This window comes from Macrobrachium nipponense, chromosome 11, assembly GCF_015104395.2.
Source record: "Macrobrachium nipponense isolate FS-2020 chromosome 11, ASM1510439v2, whole genome shotgun sequence".
NCBI classification, from domain to species: Eukaryota; Metazoa; Arthropoda; class Malacostraca; order Decapoda; family Palaemonidae; genus Macrobrachium; species Macrobrachium nipponense.
In genome coordinates this window covers 85,798,507-85,823,854 of record NC_061087.1, presented here as the reverse complement: position 1 = coordinate 85,823,854, position 25,348 = coordinate 85,798,507, and the positions used below count along the sequence as shown (strand labels likewise).

Genomic DNA, 25,348 nt, shown 5'->3' with positions numbered 1-25,348 from the left:
GGTTATTTTGGATAACTCTGAAGATGTTTCACTAAAACGTCTCAGAGAAAAAAAAAAACGCTGGTAAAAATAAAACCAAAAAGCTACTCGTTTTCCTAAAGTATGAGAGGTTGGTGCGTTACAAAAGTACGGTTTTTCGCTGGAATTAAGACAATTAAGTTTGCCCGAATTATTTTCTATTTCATACACAAAAAAACCTGCTTGATCCTTGAGGGCATATTAATATTACTCTATAAAAATACAAAATAGGTTAAGTGGAAATACTTTCCGAAAAAATGAAGCATAATTTATGACGCTGAACTGAAACATATTTTCCCATGTTGGACGAACTACATATTGTATCAAAACGAGGGCAATTTTCTCTTGGGGTTGGATTCATGATGCTAAGTGTGGGTGGCCACTTTCCAACCTGAAATGGAGACTTGCAAGTTTTTCCCCCTTGTTATAGAAACGAGATGCTTCTCAAGTAATACCATCCGTTATCCAACCCTTAAAGTCAAGTTAATCACCAAGAAAATAATATAAAACTAATCAAGTTTATCACAAACCCCCAAAAGATGGAAAAATACAAACACCCTCCAAAGGCAATAGTAACAGCGATAGTTAAAACAAAACTACACGAGTTACGATTACAAAGGGAACAAAATGACAAGAAATTAACTCATGAGAGAGAGAGAGAGAGAGAGAGAGAGAGAGAGAGAGAGAGAGAGAGAGAGAGAGACGAAAACCTAGCTAGAGGGAAAAAGGCACAGCATGTATTCTGGAAAGTGCTCGAGACAATGGTGGTTGGGGGAGAGGGGTAAAGAAATGACGGGGGCGGGGGAGGGGGGTGCTGCGAATAAGTGTAGTCAGAGAGAGAGAGAGAGAGAGAGAGAGAGAGAGAGAGAGAGAGAGAATGCTGAGATGGCTGTGAGTACCCATATATCACCTCCAAAATTTAATATCTCCCGCGAGAGCTCCCGACATAACTTCGTCTTTTCAGCAACCTCCACCTAACCTCCGTCGCAATCCTTTCCATCTACACTGCACACACACACACACACACACACACCACACACACACACTCGAGATAGTTAGAGGGAGCCTGTGAAGAAGTATACGTAGTCTTCCCGATACATAAAGGGGGTTCTGGAGGAGGAGGAAGACAATCGATGCAAAACAAGATCCAAAAGCTGAAGCAAAATCATAACAAAACAAGTTTCATGTTAGAGAGGGCTTCTGATATACAGCAATAGTAAGATAGAGACTGATATTTAGCAACAGGAATTTAACTTTTAATCATAACACTCTAGTAGATGTATTTCTTGAGAGAGAGAGAGAGAGACTAAAACTATTTCTTTTAACGGAATTGACCAGTTTTGTTTTCAAATTTCGTTATACATTACATGAAAAAGGACGTTAAGCGATTTCATAGGGAAAAAAAAAAAAACCTGAAAAGATACAAGCTGGCACACATCAAACAATGTCTTCGGAATGCATTCTTAAAGCAACAGACTCCTCTTCTGCAGCACTGCGACAGATACAGCGTTGGATACAACACTTATCGTTCTTTCTACAGTAAATAACGCCGACAAAGCAAACCCGAGGAGAGAGAGAGAGAGAGGACTGCCCGTCTTTCCTGTCAATATTTGACCTTGCCCCAAGACTGACCAGTGTCAAACGCAAAAATGTGTGCACAGATGGACTGACTATCTCCCCTAATGAAGGTCTAGGCGTAATGGCCTACCTTTGTATTTCATTTGACAGTGTGACGGACAAATAGAGGGACAACTAAGCCCCACACAACATCCTCGCTCCTCCAAACTTTGTCGATAGGGGACCAATACAATAAGATAAAAAGCTATCTACTTGAACGCTGCCAACCATATCTAATACTAAGAGCGTAGAGATGTTCACACCCCCCCCCCCCCCCCCCCCCCCCCACCCCCCCCCCCACAAAAAAAAAAAAAAAATTAAAATTGTGATTGGGGTCGTTAAGATTACCTATAAAAGTATCGAATGGCAATAAAATAATATTCAAATTTGGAATTTAATGGAAAATAGAACAGCGTCACTGCAAGGATATGCAAATACAAATGAAAGGGTTAAAAATTTGAGAAGAGATCTACCATTGTGTTTAGCAATTCAAGAGACACGTAAAGCACAAAAACATTTCTAACAAATATAACAATGGCTTACACGAACTTACACGCGAACTTACGGACAGAATACAACATGATTAATAATAAACAAGGAGTCACCGTCACACACAAGATCCAAAGTAACTAGGCAACAATTTGGGATTTATCCGAATGACCCTAATTACCCGGGCAATACACTTCGACCATGACCAGAGCAAGCCACAATTACAGGGCATGAGGGTTGACTGGATGAAGTCGCCATTCCTAGGGAACAATGAGTGAAATATAATCCTTCTCCTCCTAATTTTCATTATAATGACCGAATTACTCCTTAGAAAATTCAGCTAAATATAATAATAATAATACGTATTTCGCTGAAAAAGCCTGATTTGACGTGTAAAACAATGGCTGTGACACTTTTTTTCAAAATGGACATGCAAACAAAAATTATAGTTCAACAATAAAGATTCCGATGAAATCGTGATTTAATGCAGTAGTTAATAAATGAAATATAATGTACACAGCCTTGACTACAAACAATTTGAACCATCTTCACATAAAAAGCATTTATGTAAGAGATGCGCAAACACTAATTTACAAACTTAAAAAAGCATTTATACAAGAAATGAGCGTACACTACTTTACAAACATGTATAAGGCATAATTTAATATTGACCTTACACGCATGTCGACTCCATGAATTTAGCAGATAAATTAATTGGATGGGCCGTGGAATAGATATTAAAACGACGGCTTTCAATGATATTCAAAGTTTTCGCATGACAGTAAAACATTATAAAGAAAGCCCATTCCTATTGATGAACTCGATTACTATTCACCCTCATGAAATCGGATATCAAATATCTTTTAAAGTTCTCTTTAATATATAATTGGTTTATAAATTAAATCACGACGCCTTTGCTAAAGAAAAGGACCCTTAATTACATACGGAACTAAGGGGGAGCTTTTCGAGCACATGAATGTTGCAGAAGACGTGACCTACAAGTAATAGAAAAAAAAAAAATACAGGATCAAATGTACTCCTGCAAGACCCTTATGTTTTCCCCGTAATATCATATGCCTAAGGCAATGACCATAAATTTCATCCTTGCCGTAATAAATCGCATACCAAAGGTCTCGCAGAGAAAGAAGGATAAGGATAACCATCACGACAACCTTGGAATAGCGTTGATAGTCTTCCCTTCAGAGCAGCATAACACACGGAACGAGTCGGCCTCAACTGTCTGATATGAAAACTCGAAGCACGACGTACCGAAATTGAGAGGACGAGATGCCGTCTGTACAAAAAAAAACTTGCGGTAATAACTTTAAAATAACAATACAATAATATCTGATCTAAACTTGGGTGAGTTATAATACTTTGAAATTTGATCTGGCTGTAACTTCTGAGAGAAGAAGTTAAGGGGACAAGAGAGAGAGAGCAATCGAGGGAGGAGAACCAGTTGATAGGGAGACCACGAACGGGCGGGGGAGGGGGAGTGGAGAATAATCTATATAGGGTATCCCAAGAGAGACCTAATGACGTCAGGTGCTTAACCTTTATTACAATCATGACTAACTGCTTCGACCAAACTACTCTATCATTAGTGTTTTTCCCTTCCTCGCGATTCCCCAACATTCTCTGGCCCCACTCCCCTCCTCCCAAACGGTAACAAATCGACATCACCCAACCAAGCCTTCAACCTTAATCGACACGCTAAATTTTTACCATGAGGTTTTATTGAGTTCGTTTTGTCGGTCATGTGTTCACTATTCATGTATTTTGAAGCAGCGAAGGTTACAGGTCCTGTATTTATATCAATATACACGTGTGTGTGCAATGCACGGCTGGTTCCCCAATATTATAGCCATCTAGAGATACAGGAACGGACATATTAGAAGCAAAAACAGGTAGTCTGTGATAAAAATAAAAGAAAAATACAAATCCTGTGCTCTATGCAAGTTTATTATCTTGAAAATTTCTTTGAAATGCCTCCTGTATAATTCATATGAGTTTATTATCTTGAAAATTTCTTTGAAATGCCTCCTGTATAATTCATATGAGAACATGAGAGCCCACACACACAAATCCTCAAAATATATTCCCTTATGATCCAGCCCATTACAATACTTAGAAATACTTTAATAAACGTTCACTTAGTGCAAGTCACAACTAACGTGCATAGCTTGTCACCAGACGCCATAACGAACACCAATAAATCACAGGCAATGAAATCTCCACACGCAATGTCAATGCTTTGTATCTCGAGGGAATGACTGACAAGTGCTCTTCTTCTTGTGTGTGTGTGTGTGTGTGTGAGAGAGAGAGAGAGAGAGAGAGAGAGAGAGAGAGAGAGAGAGAGAGAGAGAGAGAGAGAGAGAGAGAGAACATGTCTTTAAAAATGAGTGCTAAGTACCTAAGTACAACAGAAATCTAATTCTTTTACACTAACGAGAGAATGTCCTTAAAAATGAATGCTAAGTACCTAAGTACAACAGAAGTCTAATTCATTTACACTAACATCTTGTCACGCTCTGATGATAAAACGTATAGGAAAACGCGCAAGCGGGGAGAGAGAGAGAGAGAGAGAGAATGTAACGAAGAAAGCAAATCCATAAAAGAACACAACAGCAGGACTAATAAAAAGGAAGACGGGGCGGGGGGGATAAATTAACCACGTTGCTTTTTAGAGCCGAGACTTTAAGGGCGAAGTCTTCATTGACAAGAACAGAAAGAGAGAGAGAGAGAGAGAGAGACATCTTACCTCTTAGGAGATTTGAGTCCTGGAGCCAAGAGAGGGACGTCAGCTCGTCGTCGGCTTTGGAATTGCACGACGAGGAAGAGGAAGAAGACAGTCCCAAACCTGACGAAGGCGACGAAGACGGTGGCGACAGAGACAGGGGCGGGGAAGGCGCCGGTGAGAAAGACAAAGACGTGGGCGAGGTGGTGGTTGAAGACGACGTCGACGACGATGTCACCGTCGTGGGGGCATCGCCCAGACAGATCGGGGTGGTGCCGCTGCTGCTGCTGCAGGTTGTGGTTGTGGTGGTGACTGAACCACTCCCCATCACACGGCCGCCTCCATTTTCCTCCTGCAAGAAAGAGAACAGCCTTATTTCAATCAAAAAAAAGAACAGCCTTATTTCAATCAAGTCCAAACTATAAAATAAAATGCGCTGGGAAGAAAGAGAGAGAGAGAGAGAGAGAGAGAGAGAGAGAGAGAGAGAGAGAGAGAGAGAGAGAGAGAGAGAGAGAGAGACTATAAAAAGTGGTGGAAATATCTATGGAAAAATTAAGTACCATTCCAATAATATGTCTATACATACATAGAGAGAGAGAGAGAGAGAGAGAGAGAGAGAGAGAGAGAGAGAGAGATTTATACACACTGGTGGAATTATCTATTGCATTATTCTAATGACAGGACTTGCATAACACTAGGTAAAACTGTGAGGGCTGGGGCGAATAAACTATAAAACTGACAACGGATTATAAAATATCAAAATGTACTAAACGGTAAAACCGACGCACTCCAACAAACGACATATCCCGAGCCACGAACTAAACTTATAACATACATTTACGGAACCGTTGATAAATTAAACAGCAAAAGTTTGATTTTTTTTTTTTCGACATATCCTCCACGTTTGAATATAACATTATTTCACTGAGTTTTGCCGATATTCTATAAAGAGAGAGAGAGAGGAGGAGGGAGAGAGAGAGAGAGAGAGAGAGAGAGAGAGAGAGAGAGAGAGAGAGAGTCATAAACTTAAACTTTCAGCCGAACTTTGATTCAGTACAAACTAATGCATGTAATACAGTACGCACAAACATGGTACATTATAGAAGCGTGAAATTATAAATATATATATATATATATATAATATATATATATATATATATAATATATATATTCAAATATGAGTATAAAGAAAGCCTGAGCTAGCAAAGCCTCACATATGAACACTTCCCATTTACCTTCAAAAGGGAGTGAAAACTACAAGGTGGTAGGTATGTGGAAAAAGAACACATGGAAACGTTCACAGAAATAAATTTCTGACTCACCACAGGACTGAATCTCGGTCTTTCGAGTTACGAGTCCAGGGTATTAGCAATCCGGACTCCTTTACTCGAATGAACAGGGTTCAGTTACGTGTTGAGTATTGTGTGTTGTGTGTGTGTGTGTGTGTGTGTGTGGTATATATATATATATATATATTATATATAATATATAACCCTATATTATATATATATATATATATTACTCCCATTCACCATCACTACCGAATCAACGTTGAAACCTCTTCTTAGTGAACAAACTACCTTAGACCCTACTTCACCTGTAGGGATGTCTCATCCGTGTCACGTCGACTCCTTGTTAGGCAAGTCACATTTCGAATGAGGTTACGCGTTTCCTAGATAATGAGGCCACCTGGGTCTCACCTTCTGCAAATCTAGCAGTCTGAATCTACCCAGGTATCGTTTTCTTCCTCTCATATCAACCCATCTTCGTGGGGCGGACTCGTATAGATAAAAAAAAAAAATGTGTCAGAGAGAGAGAGAGAGAGAGAGAGAGAGAGAGAGAGAGAGAGAGAGAGAGAGAGAGAGAGAGAGAGAGAGAGAGAGAGAGAATTATCAGTTCAGAATACAATTCTCAAAACCGATACAAAAACGTTAGTGCCCTTTAAAAGAACTTTGCCTACGGTTCGAATTTTACAATAGATTTAAAATATTGCCTTACTCGCTTTCCACAAAGATAATGTCAACGTGATAGCACATCAAAAGTTATTCAATAGCAGCGTGTAAAAACTGAATGATCAGATGCAGGCAGCGAACCAAAGACTAAATATTTACATTCGCCAAGAAATTTCAAGTGTAATAAAAAATATCATTAATGATTAGTCCAATCCTGAGAACATCCATTTTCCAGTTCTTTTTATAAGGAATATGACACATTTCAGCTATTTGAACAACTGCTCACACCAGGAGCGTTAGTAAGCACGCATAAATCAGTGTTCTGTTTTCTCTCAGAAATAATACTTATGAAACACGAACTAGGCGTTGCTATCTTAATTCAAAACCCCTTTAGAATCGTTTCATAGAGTTTTAAGAATAAAATGTTTAAACTAACCACAATCATTACATAAATGCAAATGCAGGTGTCTAAAGTGGCGTAACCTAGGGAGAGCACAACAAAGTGCCGTGCATGAGAATAATGGAAGATGTGAAAGACACAGCACCCATTAAGAACACTCAAAAAGTCCAAGGTGAAACACTACTATGAGGGTTGACAGTAAGACGAAGGGTGAAGCCAGGAGTATGGAATTTGCATACGAAATCCAAAGACCAGTACTATGTATGAGAGAGAGAGAGAGAGAGAGAGAGAGAGAGAGAGAGAGAGAGAGAGAGAGAGAGAGAGAGAGAGAGTGTAAATTCGTGTTTCTCCTTACCTTAGTTATATCCATAATAGTTGGCAATAACTTGAATGATTCCGGATAAATCATATTTCCTTCGATACTTCAAAATGCCTTTAAGAACTCACGTGACAGATTCCCCCAAAAGTTACAAAACTGCAAACCTCCAAATCCCGTATTCTGAATAAAAACACAAAGTCAACGTCTCAAGAGAAAGTTTCGAGAGAAAACAACGAGCAACCCTTCAAAAGAGCAGTAAAACCGCGAGACTGATACAACACCCACTGCAACACACTCAAACACAGACACACACACACACACACACACTTCACTATGGCAACACACAGCCCGCAACTTCTAGCCTAACACCCTTGTTCACCATGGCAACCTGCATACTTAATCAGCCTTCACTTGGGCTGCTACCGCCACACACAAAAGCGCAGGCACGCAGACAAAGACAAGAAAAATTAAAGGCGAAGTAATTCACAAAAAGAGAAAAAGTACGAAATTTACTAGTGTACATAAGAAAGGTTGTGCACACTGTCAAAACGCTCTTATTCTAAAATGAATGTATTTTATACACTTCTGCCAACGATAAAAATTCCCTCGCTTGTTACGATTAAAAGAAAACGATCCTTTGAAACTGCGTCTGCAAAGGCTTATATCAAAACGGATTAACCACTCACGACGACGAATACAAAAACAATGACGGGTTGTGTTCCAACTACTAATTAAGCATTAGAAAAAAAAAAAAGTTTTGATTTACGACAACGATCCACCAGTCTACCAAATACCTCGACAATGCATCTTTCAGACTCTGCACATAGTACAATAGATTCTTTACAAAAATAAAACGGCAATCTGAGAATCTCCGAATGCAATCCGATTGAACAATTATTGAAAGTAATGACATCTCAAACGTCAACTGTCGGACTCGCTTACAACCTAAATATCTTGAAAAAACACAAACGGACATTTCAAAAAATAAAATGCACCTGGAGCAACCAGAGAGAGAGAGAGAGAGAGAGAGAGAGAGAGAGAGAGAGAGTTTCCACTGGGAGATGGAAGAATAAACAAATCAAATCATTCAATTTTCAATATGCGGCGTCAATCAAACGATCTTAGACCGTAACACAAGTGTGTTCCACTATAACGCGAGCGACAACAGTCGTGTGTTATCGACTTGTTTTCAAATTTTAATGTAAGTCATCGTTAGTGTGTGCGTGTACTGGCGAGGGCGCAAGATTCCCAACGACATTTCTGCCACCTCCATTTCGTTACTTTCACTTCACTAAAGGGCCTCGCCCTGTTTAATCGTGACGTACGTATATTAGATTTAAGCTTTAATTGTGTAGCCATACTTTAAAATTTGTAGTAACTAACATCGAGAAAAAAAATACGAAAAGGCTTATCACGGAAACCTGAAGATTAAAAGACTAATTAAAAATTAGGCGTTGCCAAAACGTCTTGCGTTAAAGGCCATTTGTTCTGGCTTTAAAAATTTCCTTCGGAATCCTCGCTCATCAAAATTGGCAGAATCTAAAGGGTACTGCGTTGAAAAAGGACAGCAGTCTGGAAACTTCATTTGCCCCCGAGTTTTAATTGCAAATACTGTACTTTGTTTGGCTTCCGTCAAGGTTTCGAACAGTTATCCATTTTCTACAGGGGAACTGCCCCGAAATTGTCACTGAACTGAATTTCAAAATAAAGTTTTGACAATTTGATGCCATTACCGAGATTCCCCCACAATATCGGTTGACTTTTGTTAGCTACCATTCAGTTATTGATTGTGATTAATAATAAATGAAGTAACGATGGCATACTTAAACAGAAATTGGCATTTTTATTTTATTCAGTATTCATTTTCTTCTTCACCACCATCATTTGAAAAGTCAGACCTATCAAAATATAAATTCTGCTTGGTACAGAGTAACCCATTCTTTAGATATCGACTTTCCACAAAGGAGAGGAAATGTTTGTGCTTACAGTATAATGTTTATGTTATTCTACGCAAACAGCACAGAATAAATATCATCCCATACTTTCAAACTGAAATATTAAAACACTGACTTCAAGAAAATTGAAAATAATATTAAGATAATTTGGTAAGAATTCCAGCGGATACACCAAACTTCAATGTATTTCTGAAAGGGACATGGTATGCTCGCCATGCTGGTAGATATGATGCACCCTTGTCTGAGCCAATACATTCAAGAACAGAGCCGATATCCGTCCCTGGAACCTGGTAAAAACCACTTTCCTAAACTATTAACGCTGTGAGCAAAATGCATTTGGATTATGAAGTTTAATTCCATATAAAATATCATTCTTATTAATGTGTTCAAAGCAAACTAATTCTATTTGTCATTCGCCAAAAACATTACAATAAAATGAAGTCTCTATAATATCAATTTGCTAAATGGAATGAAATAAAATTGTCATTAAGCCAAATAACAATTAGCAATAACTATTAAGAGGATACACAGCTATTAGGGGTACAAGCTTTGTCTAAGAAATTAGATGCTATCAAGGGATTATTTTCCAGCCACGATTCGGCAACTAATAATAAAAGGAGAATCGTCAATAGAAGACAAACTTAAAATGACCACAATATTAAATCATAAACGTTCAAAAAAGCAACTAAAGTGGTTTTGAGGGCCATGCCGTTCTTGCTAAACAACTCAATTTTACAACCACTAATAATCTACAGAAACTGACGAGATAATAAGAACATCCATTTGGCAAAATCAACGAAAGAAAATGGTAAAAGTTCGTCCAAAAATTTTAAAAAGTACTGAACACTTAGAAACGCGAGACAGACAGATGACTTGCGTCACACGTGTGAGCCATTAACTAAATCTGCTAAGAAACGTGCTTGCATCACGCAAATAATCCTACTCTAAGATGAATTCTTCCATAGCTTCGTTTCTGGCAGTGGTTTTTCGAAGGTAAGCGTCACATAAATAAATATAAGACCTCATAAAAAAATAAATAGGAAGCAACTGAAAAAGTTAAATGAAAAATGAAAATATACGAAATGGCGTAAGCATTATGACATGAAAATGTTCAAACGTTAAGTTAAAGTGCGATAATCTTATAATATCAAAAGAATTTGTATTCATATAAATACGCACGCGCGCGCGCGCGCGCGTGTGTGTGTGTAACATATAGGCTATGGGCTACCGGCTATATGTGTAATCACCACAAAATCTTGAATAAAGGCAAAAAGATGAAAAAAAAAAAAAATTACTCGAATATTACTCTTTTTGACGAGACGGATTCAACTTATTTTGCACAATACACAAGAGTAGTTTAGTGACATTTCAATATTTGCAGTTTTTAATAGTATAAAATTTACGTTAATACATTTCATATTGAGGTATTACTTTGTTACGGGTTACTTTTTTTTTTATTTGGTACACTTTAATCGGCGTTTCAATTTCTAACCTTTCCTTTTTATAATCTAAGATACGACAATTATGGAGCAGAGGAATATTATCACCATCACGTAATACATAGAAAGTGGGTTTATGAAGCCTTTCCAGGGGAAAATACGAAATAACTATTGGTAGTCTCCCTTTCAGAAATTCTCCAGCCGCGGAAGAATAATGCGCCATGGTATTGGGGATCAGAGATTTTGGGGTGGCGTGAGAATGAAAAGGAAAGAATAGAGAAAGAGAAGGGATATTATTGGTAGCATGAAGTTCGGGTCGATAAGATAAGCTGCCTAATAATGTACTATAACACTTACATACGATATATATCTCCCGTTACTGGAAAATATTGGGAACACGCACTCTCGCTTTTTAAAAACATCCATCAAAGGAACTCCTTTTAAGACAACGGCCACATACACTCTTAGTTTTTTGTACTGTCTTACTTAAACTTTCTTGTGTCATTGTTCTAATCGGATTTCATGATCACTACTTCAAATCTTAGGGCCATGAAAGAGCATGGCAGAAATCTTCAATCATTTGTAATTGCTTTATCAAATTTTACGGACTTGGAATTGCATCTCTCTGTGGAGTGGGAGTGCCTGAATCTAGCCAGTTTCAATGCTACGTCATAATAATGATGAACCGTTGCAAAATACTACATCTTGTAGTTTAATAAACACTAAAGTGTATGTATATATATATATATATATATATATATATATATATATATATATATATATATGTGTGTGTGTGTGTGTGTGTGTGTGTGTGTGTGTGGTGTGTGTGTGTACCACAGCAAACATTAAATTTCTTAATAATGGTAATATAAATATTCAACCTCGAGAAAATATTTTTAGCTATTTTACTCTGACAAGTTAAACCAAAGCTTATGCGGATTTCCTCAATTCTGTTGAAAACATTTACGTTCTATAAGGTCTTGCAATAAACATTAAATAGCAGTATCACCTCTCGCTCATATTACTTTTCCGTCCCAACGATGTCGAACAATCTGTGAAGAACAGTCTAACCCGACTCTTCGACGTCCTCGCCTGCCTATAACTTGGCTCCTCAACGCGTCAATAGCTCGAATCTAAAAATTCTTGATAGTGATCTGTCAAAATTTCCGAAAATCACAAAAAAGGATTCTCGTAGAGAAATGACCTCAGAGACGTAATTCCCAACGCAATGAGTTGTATTATCGACCCTATGGATATTAAGAGCTCCCGCCGCCAACCAACCCCTCTCGAGAGCCTACCCAATCCCAGACAGGCCCCCTTTCCTTTCCTTTCCTTTCCTTTCCTCAGACCCCAGTAAAGTGCCTCCTGGCGGATCGTATGTCAACATCTGAAGTGGGAGATATTATTTGCACGGAGAGCTGCGCTATTACCCCATGGGAATATATTAAGCAAACTAAATATAATGTATAACATGGGAGGGTTCGAGTCTTGAGACATTCTTATGACAAGAAAATTCCAGACGTATTACCCTAATGTTGATACACTTAAGTAGTTAACGTCCATTTCGGGATGGAGAATAGTGGCGTCGCGTGCCTTAATAACATCGACTGTACATCCGGATATTTCCCTTCACTGTAATTTCTTATTTAATTGCCAACCTGTTGACATGCGCGCATTTCATGACAAGTTTTACGTTGTCACCTTCAACGTTCTATATCACTTATTTTCACTTCCCGTTCCAGTCTGTCTCTAGTACACTCTAATTGAAGGTTCTTTTGCTTTCACTAAAAATCTTTTCTTTCTTTTACGTTCCTCTGTGAAGTTCCCCTTTCAAGTTATAGTTTTGAACGTTTTCAGCATTTCTTTTTTCTTCTTTTCTTCAATTTGTATTTTCTTAACTCAATTTCCTTTTCACTATGGCATTCCTTTTCTCGGCTCCATGAGAACACCATTTTTTCCCTCGCCCAGTCCTCCCCAATCTCTCCATTTTCCCACTGATCCAATATCCTTTTTTCTCCCCCCGGCTCCCTCCCTCAACCCTAAACCCCACCCACCCAGACCAACAACCCCTCCCCCCAACGACGGGATGACAAATAGTTTAAGCCACCTGTGGAGAGGAGTTAACAAACTATTCAAGGTGTGTAACCTTGGCCAATGGACACGGCAAGGGAAGCCTTAGACGCTCCCAAATACTGCTAAAAACGGTCTCGTTCCGAAGCAGAGAAAAGACGCTTTAAAAATCGCACTACATATAAATTTTCAAGCAAAAATAGTTATACATTTATGTTATGTGAGACTTACGATACAATGGGTTCATGCATTACATTATAGTATTTACAGCCAAATCCTTCTCACCGCGATGAACATGTTTTTAAATGAATTACATTACTTACGACAATATGAATCTGAAAGTGGATTACAAGGACGTTTCATGATACCCTGATAAGTCTGTTCACATTATCAACAAACTGAATTCATCTGAATACTTAAATTTTTATCTAAAAAGCGAGCGTTCGTGTGTGATCCACACGACCCTTTCCCAACAAGAAAAATTGTCCAGTGATTGCCAGTTATATTTAGAAGCCCTCCGGAAGCCCGACATGGGTCAAACAATAGGACGTAATTAATGTTGATGGAGAAATGCATTACCTTCATGTTTTGCCAAAATTTCCTTCAAATGCCTTGAGAGAGAAAACCAATGCATACGAAATGTGCCGTATCTCTATGCAAAGCCAATTCCACTTCCATTGAAACTTGCATTTCGGACAAGATAAAAACCTTTCGCACAAGTTCACCAGATATAAAACACAAAACGCATCGAAAGCCTTAGTTTGTTTGTTTGCATGGTGCTTTTACGTTGCATGGAACCGGTGGTTATTCAGCAACGGGACCAACGGCTTTACGTGACTTCCGAACCACGTCGAGAGTAAACTTCTACCACCAGAAATACACATCTCTCACTCCTCAATGGAATGGCCGAGAATCGAACCCGCGACCACCGAGGTGGGACGCAAACACCATACCAACCACGCCACTGAGGCGCTTACCGAAAACCTTAGGGTGAATAGCGCGGTGCAAACCAGCGTATACGGGTCCAAACACACATACGATTCTGTATTAATCAGCGATTCTATTATGTATAAGTACTTAAGGCGAAATCGCTGCCTTCTTGCTCGTAAAGAAAGAGTACGTTTCCCTAAGCTTACTTGTGCCCCTCCGATTCGACGTGCGTGTTTTACGTACAAAGTCACAAATATCTTTAGAAACACACGCCAGCGAACGCAAGTAAAATTCACTAAACTTCCAAACAATTATTCCTCCTTAATATCGAATTCAGCACCAAGAGAACGGTCTGAAAGGGAACTTCAAGATATGTGAAGCAGCTCCTCCCCGCAATTCCAACGTAAAATTTGAAAAATTCTTTGAAAAGATTAGAGAGAGAGAGAGAGAGAGAGAGAGAGAGAGAGAGAGAGAGAGAATCCCTCTTCCGTTTGGTCTCAATAAGCGCTATTATGGAACTAATATATTTTGCGGAGAGAGAGAGAGAGAGAGAGAGAGAGAGAGAGAGAGAGAGAGAGAGAGAGAGAGAGAGAGGGGGGGGGGGGTAATTTTAATCCAATTTTTTATTCCAATCTGCTCCAAATGGGAATTTCGGGTTCCTTAAATAAATATATATATATATATATATATATATATAATATATATATAGTATATATATAATATATATATATATAATATAATATATACTATATACACACATATATATATATATATATATATATATATATATATATATATATATATATATATAGATATATATATAACCTTTTTTAGGATGAATCAAATGAATATTTAGCTGTATCATGAAAATCTTGGATCTTTGTAATCTTTAAGGGCATGTAGGTCATTGAAAATTATTTTATTTCAATTATCAGAAATTTGTCCCCTCTTAAATAAGCCACTGAAGGCTTAGAAATTTTCACTTTAATTCTATTTATGAGATGTTAATCCAGACGGCATGACAAAAATTGCTGATGAACATAATGTAATACCAAAGGGAACAATTCAAATGAATGTAGAGTTGTGTCACATCGAACAGGTTCTGCTATAAGATTCAGCATTTATACTTTACCCTAACATAAAAACCATTTACCAGTGCGTTACAAAATGAAAGGGAACTAACTGTATTGTGAACATAACGATGACCCAACAATTAATTGGGCTTCTAATCAGCGTGTACCGACCAAATCAACAAAAAATATGACTGGGATACAGGACGCAGCAATATCAATAACACTATCAGAAATATAGACAGATTAGGAGATAAGATTTCAAAGTTCAGGGTCGTGAAACGGCTGACACTATTTCAACTATTTTAGGCCTCTTGAAATATGTTAGTGAAAGTGGAGATGTCTCAAAATCAATCAAATGGGCAATTAAAGACTTCTTTTAGGCCTGAACGTCTGTGAACCAACCCCTCATTCAAGGTACACAAGAACATTTTTGTACCATAAGTGAGAGGACTAACATGTCCGGGTAATCGCTTTACAATCATCAACACGGCTCTGCAAACACTGTCATCTACTCTTAGAGCTCTAACTGTGCAAGAGCACGCACAATAAAACACACACACACACACACACACAGAGAGAGAGAGAGAGAGAGAGAGGAGAGAGAGAGAGAGAGAGAGAGAGAGAGAGAATATCTGAAGGAAACACCCAAAAGAAATAGTTTCCGTGGGTGTGTTTGTTCAGTGGCTTTTCATATCTGATTTTCGTTTTCTCCTGCAATTAATAAAAATCATTTGGGGTTTCCCTCCTCGTAGAATGACGGTGACCTATGGTGCTGTGACGCCAGTATGTATAGATACATATAACTATACATATATAATTATATATATATATCTGAATCACGAAAATTTGGAACGTGATGATTGTATAACTAGAGGCAAAATCCACGAACGAAAGTGAAACAATGGAGTACCGCTGCAAGGCCTTTCGACTCGCATCCTTTACTAAGGAGATTGATATAAATGTGAGATTAAGTTTAAAAGGAAAGCTCGTATAAATGACAGATAGGGATTATAAAGGAAAATATGTACCTGGAATCCAACATACCTGAAGAATTATAGTAGACCTACCCAAAACAGGGATACAATTTAAGAAGTTTACAAAAGATTTTTGGGATACAATTTAAGAAGTTTACAAAAGATTAAGTCCACATAATCGGAAGCAGGGGCAAGACAATTAAAAGATTACGCTAGTCGGTGACTGACAAAAAAGAAAAAGTTATAAAAGTACAATACAATAAATCTCATTTTGGTAAAAAAAAAAAAAAAAAAAATCGCAAAGTAAAAATTTTCACACTAAAAAAAGATTATATACAGATACAAAGAAAATATCTATAAGGTAACTAATTTTGAATTAAGTCAGTGATTCTATCTTTAAGGTCATTCTTTAATATTTTACTTGTACAAGGGTCCAAATAATACAAGCCGGGGCCAAAATTAAAATTACAATTGGAAGTAAGTTGAATAAGGCAGGACTCTAAAAGATTTTGTGACAAGACATCTTTTGATCGAACAGTTATTGAACTGCCGGTCCAAATTATTATGAGCGAGTTTTCACTTAAATGAGTGAATATTGCACTGGATGCTTGCAAACATTCAATGCAATGTTCATTACATTAACAAGGCTTACAGGGTTCATTTGGTTTTCTTTCAAATTTCCTTCAAACATCGTGTGCAAAATGGGGTCGAGTATACAAAGACGTGGACTTGAATCAGTACTTCCGCTTGTAACCTGTATTACAGCAGATTCTACAATATTTCTTGAAACAACATTTTTTACATATCATTATAGTACTTAGGACCCAGTCAGTTCTATGTGATTTTTCATTTAATCGCACATATAGAGCATTATTCTTTTATTCAGGTCTAACTAAATATTTAGGTTAATTTATTCTGATATTTAATTATACTCGTTTGGCCCTAATAAAATTAATACTATTTCTCATAGGATGGTTACATGAAAAGATAGCAGTGAACGTTATAAACAAAATATTCTTAAAAAAAACTAATGGATGGTAATAATTCTTGTTAAGGCATTTTGCCTTACCTAAATAGCTAACTCAAATGCACTTGTATGCATGCATACGTTGCTTACAGATACTTATAAATAACGGCTAAGCAAAATTACGTAAGCTCATCTGACTAACACTCGCGCATACACATTATATGAAAACGACAGGCAGAAGACACTGGAAGGCCATGGCGTAAGGCAACCAAATATGACACCTGAGATAATTCATACTACACAAATAGCATTACAGAAGCGCCTTATCAAATAAAAAATTGCTTTAAGGAGGGGATACTCAGAACCCAACTATATAAAGAAGAGTCAATGATAATAAAAAATTAAACCAATTCAAAACGAAAGACAATTGTTATTTAAATGAATCATACTTTACCATTAAACATGAAATCTTTAATAGAAATTATTTTTCAAAATAGCAGTAATTTTCACTAAGTCGAAGGAAAAAAAAGGGATAAAGAGCAATCATAACAAAATTTCACATAGTAAAGCCTAGTGAAGGAGAGAGAGAGAGAGAGAGAGAGAGAGAGAGAGAGAGAGAGAGAGAGAGAGAGAGAGAGAGAGAGGCGGCTGAGTGTTACTGAGCTCGTGTCGTGATCATTAGTACAAATGACGGACTTGATTTATGGCTCAATAACCATCAGCTCAAAATGACACGCGCTCCCTGTGTAGACTATGTACACAAGGGCAACATGTATATGTATGTGAAATCTTATATATATAAAGCTGACGGTCGGACTGTATGTATGTATGTATTTATGTTCAAACTGCGAAACTACTGGACCGAATTGAACCAAAGTCAGAGCATGTACGTAGATTTTATAGGAGTTGCTTTCTTCCGGGTATCGTTTTGATCCGGATATCCGGCCTTGATAACTTCTTTATCATTATTCGTAGAGAAAAAAAGAAAGCATTATTCTCACGGAACTCTTCAAGTGGATTCCAGATATGCTCTTGCTTTTCTACTAAGATGACAAAGAACGATGATATTATGAGATGGATCAGGGTGCCGTTTTGATCCAAAAATCCGGGCGGTCCGGCCATGTTGACTTCTGCAATATTAGGGGTAGAGAAAAAAAAAATAATACAGCAATATTCTGATAGACCTTTTCACGAGGATTCCAAATATGCTCGTACTTTTCTTCTACGATGAAAAATAACGATTATATTATGGTTCAAACAAGGTCGGTACATACGAATATCTGTAGATTTGTAAGAGATCGTTTTTAGCCAGGTCCCGCCAGCTAGTAAGTAATATTCATCAATGCACTACAGAAAAATTGAGGAAATTAGTAGATAATACTTATAAAAAATACAGTTTTATATATATAGATTTTATTATATAATATATCTATATATATAATCAATACCTATAATCTCACATCTCAACTTATATATATATTCTTTCCCAAATATATAAAAAAAAAGTTTGAAAGTACGACTGCTGGAAATAAACGAGACACGCACACAAACTTTAATATCTGCGCTTATGCCAAACATAAGAGTTCTTTGACACGACAACTCTTGATAAGGCCCACTCTCACTAGGAAGGTGAATCATAATTGGCAACTAAGGCTACTCACATGTATGTACGTAAAAACAACGCACAAAGCACCACAGGAATTGGAGTATTTTCATTAACAAGGAAATTTTACCTGCCACTAATTCTTCCAAGACCGTTAAAACTGTGCATTCAGTTTCCACAAGTACAAGAATTACATTCAAGTTCACAACTATTAATTTATTCAGTTTTGTTCCAGTCATTAACAAGTGAACAGAAAACTATATGATGTAAGATGTAACAATACTAACATTTGAAACAAATATAACAACTTTGCGTTATCAACAAGCAAAGGTCCGACAGGGATGTTAATTTCGTGGAACCCCCCCGTTTCAAGTTACAAGATTTTTTTTCCCAACTGTAAATAATAAACAATTCAACCAGGTCACTGAACGTCGAAAAATATTCGTCAGACATCTGTGCGAAGATGACGCATTAATTAAACAACACAGTTGCTGGGATACAAGGGATAGCCACGCAGTTGCTATCACACCGATGAAGTCATCGACGGGCTTTCCTGGTAGCATTACCGAAGCACCATTCAACTCGTGACGTCACCAGATGAATGGTCGAAATTGAAAACGCTCCACTAAGTCAACGAAGTGATAGTCAGAGACCAAGCTGGTAGAATGATTGGGACACACAGGGCCTCCATTTTGGGGGAGAGAGAGAGAGAGAGAGAGAGAGAGAGAGAGAGAGAGAGAGAGAGAGAGAGAGAGAGAGAGAGAGAGAGAATTTCTTAATAAGGACTATTAAACCGAACTAAAAACTTCGTACAGTTTTCTTTTGAAGATGGAAAAAGAAACTCACAAGGTTACTGAGTGTAACTTATTTACTTGTAAGTATTTACATAGCATTTTACTTAAAACTCGTACTTTCAGTCCCTAACTGTGGCCCTTTTTTTGAGATGTGAAAGTGACCAGACCGTGTCAGGGCCACTTTCACATCTCTTGAAAAAGTGCCACAGTTAGGGGCTGAAAGTACTCGAGTTTTAAGTAAAATACTATGTAAATACTTACAAATTAACAAGTTATACTCAGTAATCTTGTGAGTTTCTTTTTCTAAGGATTTTATTGTAATAACAAAAATCTTTCAGGATGAAACTGGTGCTTTAGACTTCAGTAATAAGCCTCTCAAAGTAAAGATTTCAAGATGAACATCATTTTCGTTAAAACTCCAATTTCATCATCTAAGTTCCACTCTATTATTGTCGAGGAAAAAAAAAAAAAAACAACTGATAAGAGACTGGGGTTGGGAATGGAAGGAACGGGAGGGGAGGGAGAGAGGGGGATGTCCCTCCTTCCCTTCCCACCACTGGCAATCCAGTCATGCAATGCATCCTCCTCAACATGCAAGCGGCAGACACCAAGTGTACTTAGTACTAATCTATAATTGGTATTCATATGAGTAGTATTGTGGCCAAGGCACTTTACTATCCATAGAATTGGTAGCCTTGGGCTATTTTTTCCTAGCACATCCAGTTGTATGTATTTATGTATGTATGTACGTATGTATGTATATAGATTTTTGGCGACAAACATGCCCTTCCTCTGTATCAAACCCGTTGCACTTTCCATATACAATACCTTTCTTGTTGTATTATTCGCCATGGGTAGTGAATTCGACTGTAGAATGTGTCTAAGTGACAAAAGTTATGCTAACACACGTATATACATACATACACACACAATATGCACTTGGTGCTCATCTGTTGAGTGTAAGTTTCCTGTGGAGTACGCTTCATAAATACACACACATACACAAAATTAACTTGGTGTTGATCTACTGGGTGTAGGTTTCCTGTGGCATTCGTTTTATATTTATATAGATATACAGTATATAAATTGACCACAATGTTCTAGTGACAGGATATATATATATATATATATATATATATATATATATATATATATATATTATAGTAGTGTGTGTGTGTGTGTGTGTGTGTGTGTGTGTGTGTGTGTGTGTGTTGGTCTACCGGGTGTAGGTTTCCTGTGGCATTCGTTTTATATGTATATATATATGTAGATATAGAGGTATAACCAGTATAGTAAAGTATTGTAATAACCACAAGTTCTAGTGACAGTGGATATATATAATATATGGTTGTGGTTGTGTGTGTGTTGTGGTGTTCTGGGTGTGGTTTGTGGATGGCATCGTCAAGTGACCTGGGAAATGTGTGGTGTGTGTGTGTGTGTGTGTGTGTGTGTGTTGGTGTGTGTGAGATAAAAAAAAATCCAAATTTTTAAATGAGAAGTCTAAGGTATAAGTTACCTATTTTCTCGTAGCGTGACAAGGGAACAATAGCCTAACCACAGGCACTCGGGTGCAAAATGCAAGTCAAAAGTGTGGCCACTTTTTATGTGCGAAACGAGCGCTGTAACCCTTTATGACCACGACTAAAAAAAAAAAAAACAAAAAAAAAAAAAAAAAAAAAGAATCGGGTAATCCCATATAAGTAAACTTTCATTAATATTTCCCATTATTACCTATCAGCCAGTGATTAACTAATACTAATCACACATACAGACACACTGATGGTTCTTTCATACGTTAAAAAACATACTAATCACTTTCTCTTAAAAGCAGCGTTGTAATCCTTAACAGCCTTTTCCAGTACGCCAAGATCACACGATGTGTGCCCACATAAGCCCTAAACTCATTACACAAATTACCCCTGAAGTACTGGTTACTACTCAATATACCCCAGCGAAAATCTGTTTATCTTAATTTCATTTTAGCAGATTACGTGGTACAATACAATAACGACACGTGGACTGTGTTAATCTAAGCCAATTATCAAAAAAATAGATAAATGAAAAAAACAAAAATAAAGATTGAACATTGGGTGCAACGATTTCATGTAAATTTCTAATGTATGATTCACACCATACAATTAAAAACACTCAATGTCAACCTTCATTTGCAAGTTATGCAGTAGGGCTCAGGTCATAAAACTGAAAAAACGTAGGTACAAAACTGTTCCGACTGAAAAAAACAATTTCGCCATATATGCAAAAGAGAAGAGAAGGCACTCAAGTCACTTTAATTTTCCAGTAAGGAGACAAGCACAATTTAGATTTTACCGAGGCAATTTTCTTTACAAAAAGGTCTACAGATTAACCATCTGAAACCATGTCGGAGTTTTGAAAGCAACGGTCGCTTGAAATATTAAAGAACGGATGGCATAAATGACGCAAGTACACGTCACCAACCTACAGAAATGGAGTGGACTGCACCGACCATTACCACATTTGCTATTCATTCACTCTCGATGATTCCATTTATGGCTTCACTCGGTGATGGCGGCAGTCAGGTCATGTAAAAATATGTAAATAACTCGGCAGAAGTGCCTCAGACATTGACTCAGGAAAAAACAATAAAATATATTTGCTAAGACATGTAGGAGACAACGTGATAGAGGGAGCCTTCATTATAAGCAAGCATCCTTCCAACATTTTCCACTTACGAAGCTGAGGAAGAGGGGTTCACATTTTTAAACCATCTTCCTAACTACATACCATAACCCAACAGAATGAAGGAGACGACTACACAAAACCAGTAGCAGAAGTTTTTATGAATATTTGACAAGAAGCAAGCCACTTTTTCTATCCATTTACAGATAAATACAATAATAAGGTATAAGAGCCCCTAAAATGTTACACGCATTTCATGTGCATCCCAAAACACATGATCTCACTACGATCAATCCTGCAAAATGGTTGCAGAAATTAACGCAGAGAGAGAGAGAGAGAGAGAGAGAGAGAGAGAGAGAGAGAGAGAGAGAGAGAGAGACTACAACGAATAAAGTCACACAGAAAAACAGTACCTACCACAAAATTCAACCCTTGATGCAACCAGACCGTATCAACCTGAAGGTAACCCTCCCTCCCTCCCTCTTCCCCAGCTCCAACGACATGACCCACTGTCATCAACTTTCAGCTCTCCTCCATTCAACCCCGCCCATCCATTCAACTCCAATTCGACGGCAACAACAGCTGGGGGTTTTCACAACCCCCTTCTCCCCTCTTAATAGGGAGGGAGAGAAGGGACAGGGGTGAAGAAAATCGAGGGCAGGCGACAACAATGTATACTTATACGCGAATATTATCCTAATGGCCGAGGAAGTGATAAATTACATGAACAACACAACACACATTACGTGACACGGGTAAGAGACGAGACACCAAGGGACGGGAACGCAGGTAGGGGACTGAACGTTAGGGGAAGGATGCACAAGTAGGGGACTGAATTGTAAGGAAATTGGACCCGTCCATGAGAAAGGGAGGGGACTGGATGCCAAGTTAAGGGGACCTCTGTAAGATACAGAAATAAAGGGGAGGAGACAGAGGTTTGGACACGATTCTATGGGACTCGGATGCAGGTATGAGACACGACACTTAAGGAGGACATTAAGGGAATGGCAACAGTTACGAAATTGGACACAATGGGATATTAGGGAAATAGAGAAGATAAGAGTACGAAGAGGAGTGATGAAGAGAATAAAGTGAGAGCATGAACAATGAAAATAAGAAAATGAAAAATAAGAAAATGAAAAGGCGGAGGATGAAAGAAGAGATTAACATTAAAGTGGTACCTAATGAAAAATACCCATGGAAAATAAAATAATATACCGTGATTCAACTTTGTAACATCCGTTTGATATTACATTAAATGTTCAAATTCGACAACCTCAGAGTACACACAGATTGGATGGCAGGTGTGGAGATGATTCAAGGCGTAACGACGACAATTTAATAAGCCAAGAGGCGGGAAGGAGCAAGCGGGGGAAGGGGGGAGAAGGGCGTCTGAAATGGCAAAGGGAATCAAAGTGGAAAATGAAGGCGTCAACTCATCTCGCGTTACCCTCTCCCGATTTTAATGGGATCCTGAGATAACACAACAACTTCACGTATAAAAAAAAATATGGATGTCGCACGCTGGCATATTTATATTTGACAAGAACACACAAACAACACGAATGAGAGAGAGAGAGAGAGAGAGAGAGAGAGAGAGAGAGAGAGAGAGAGAGAGAGAGAGCGCACTCACACCAGAGGTAAAAATCTAGGCTCTTAGAGGGATTAAATGGTCTGCTTTGTTACAAAGACTAAAATTTCAACGGAAATTATATAACAAAGTTGAAGCTTCGTAAAAACTTTATAACTAGACAGACTGAAAGTGTTCCAGACTCATTTATTTTAAACTTAAAAAATTATATACTGTAGAAGTTGATCTGATTCTTGAATGGCTGCAACCGGGTAGTGAGAGAAGGGAATGAAATAACCGTGTGCATATAGGTATGTCCAATCCTGGGGGGAGGGAGAGGATATACCACTTTTACATTTCTTCTCGACTGCCAAACCCCAATGTTGGTTTAATCTGTTTTCATTTGTGATTATTTGTTTCATAATTCCACAAATCCTGACGTTTGTGCCTTATGATGGGCTTCAGTCAGGAAGAGGAAACTTCGTAATATAATTCTGAATTGCTTTTACAGCACTTCCATATTTACATAAAGTTGAGCTTGTAGCTTTAATAATCTTAACCACAAAAAAAAATAATTCTGTGATGGAAAATATGTATTATGTATAAAACTGAGTTTTTCCATCAGGCGATATTAATAGCGCGGAGTACCTACACGCTGCGCTAATGCTGCATAAAGGATTCCCCGCATAGCACAAAATAGATTAACAAAGCCGATGGAGGTTAAGCGTTATCAATACTAATCAATGCTTTCGATAAAACCTAGTATTTCACATCACTTTCAAGAGAATTTATCGAGAACATCACAGTAAAACTATTATAACAAACGAAGTGGATGAAATTCTTTATTATTTATAGCAGTGTAACCGAAACAATCATGTTTAATGGAATATTGTGTTGAGGGGGGATCCATGTATAGATTTTTTTAACCAGTCCTCTCTCTCTCTCTCTCTCTCTTCTCTCTCTCTCTCTCTCTCTCTCTCTCTCTAAAAAATGATTGAAGCACGCATTCTGGAAGTATTGCTAAATCATGCATATCCCTAGAAGACCCTCAACCACATTTTTACGAAGCATTCAGACGAGAATACTCAAGGCATCAATATTATGGCTCTAGCTAAAGTAGTAAACTCGAAAAAAAGATTTATTCCTAAGCGATGATTAGTAAGAAATCTGCACTCATTCGTGCCACGATTTCACAATGCCTAAGCGTGACAGACATTCCACCAAGGTTAAGTGCAAATTGACGGAATTCTACCTTTAATCCTAATATGACCGAAATTCCTTGCACCTTTGAGGAGGAATCGCAATGACTATAGGACTATAGTAAGTGTGATGGACCAACTGAGATACTGAGACAGAGAGAGCCAGACATACAAGCAGCTAGACAGATTGACTTTGTAAGTAGGGAAGGAACACGGACCCTGTGACAACTCAAGAACAGCAATACTTTTTTATTTGGTGTTTTATTGAAGGAAACCCAAAAGCACCTTAAACAAAGCTTCATTTATTAAAGATAAAATATTCTTCATCTTGATAAGTAGATATCATTCCCCAATTTAACTGAAACCTACTGAATATTGCCAAGGCATTCAAACAGCAACTTATGCACATGGTCGTTTTCATCCTATCCTAAAATAAAATCGTAAATTATCCTCTTTATATATTAACCCATACCAACAAGCTTTGCACAACCAACCTGCACCTAGGAAAACAATTTGAGCAAAAAACTAAGTTATATATAAAATATCATGTATATACACAAACCAACCCATTACACTTTCCAACC

At 37.8% G+C, this 25,348-nt stretch overlaps 1 protein-coding gene across 5 annotated transcripts in view; it reads right to left on the bottom strand.

The window, feature by feature from the left end:
- The window catches only part of LOC135206849 (forkhead box protein N3-like), a 180,873-nt gene that overhangs the window by 28,263 nt on the left and 127,262 nt on the right, over positions 1-25,348 (bottom strand). For 4 of the 5 annotated variants that reach the window (XM_064238356.1, XM_064238337.1, XM_064238350.1 and 1 more), the window contains one exon: positions 4,886-5,213. In XM_064238356.1, coding sequence (XP_064094426.1) covers positions 4,886-5,213 — 328 coding nt within the window. Of the gene's footprint in view, positions 1-4,885; positions 5,214-7,568; positions 7,706-25,348 lie in introns of those variants that run through there. The other variant, XM_064238358.1, reaches the window with a different exon arrangement.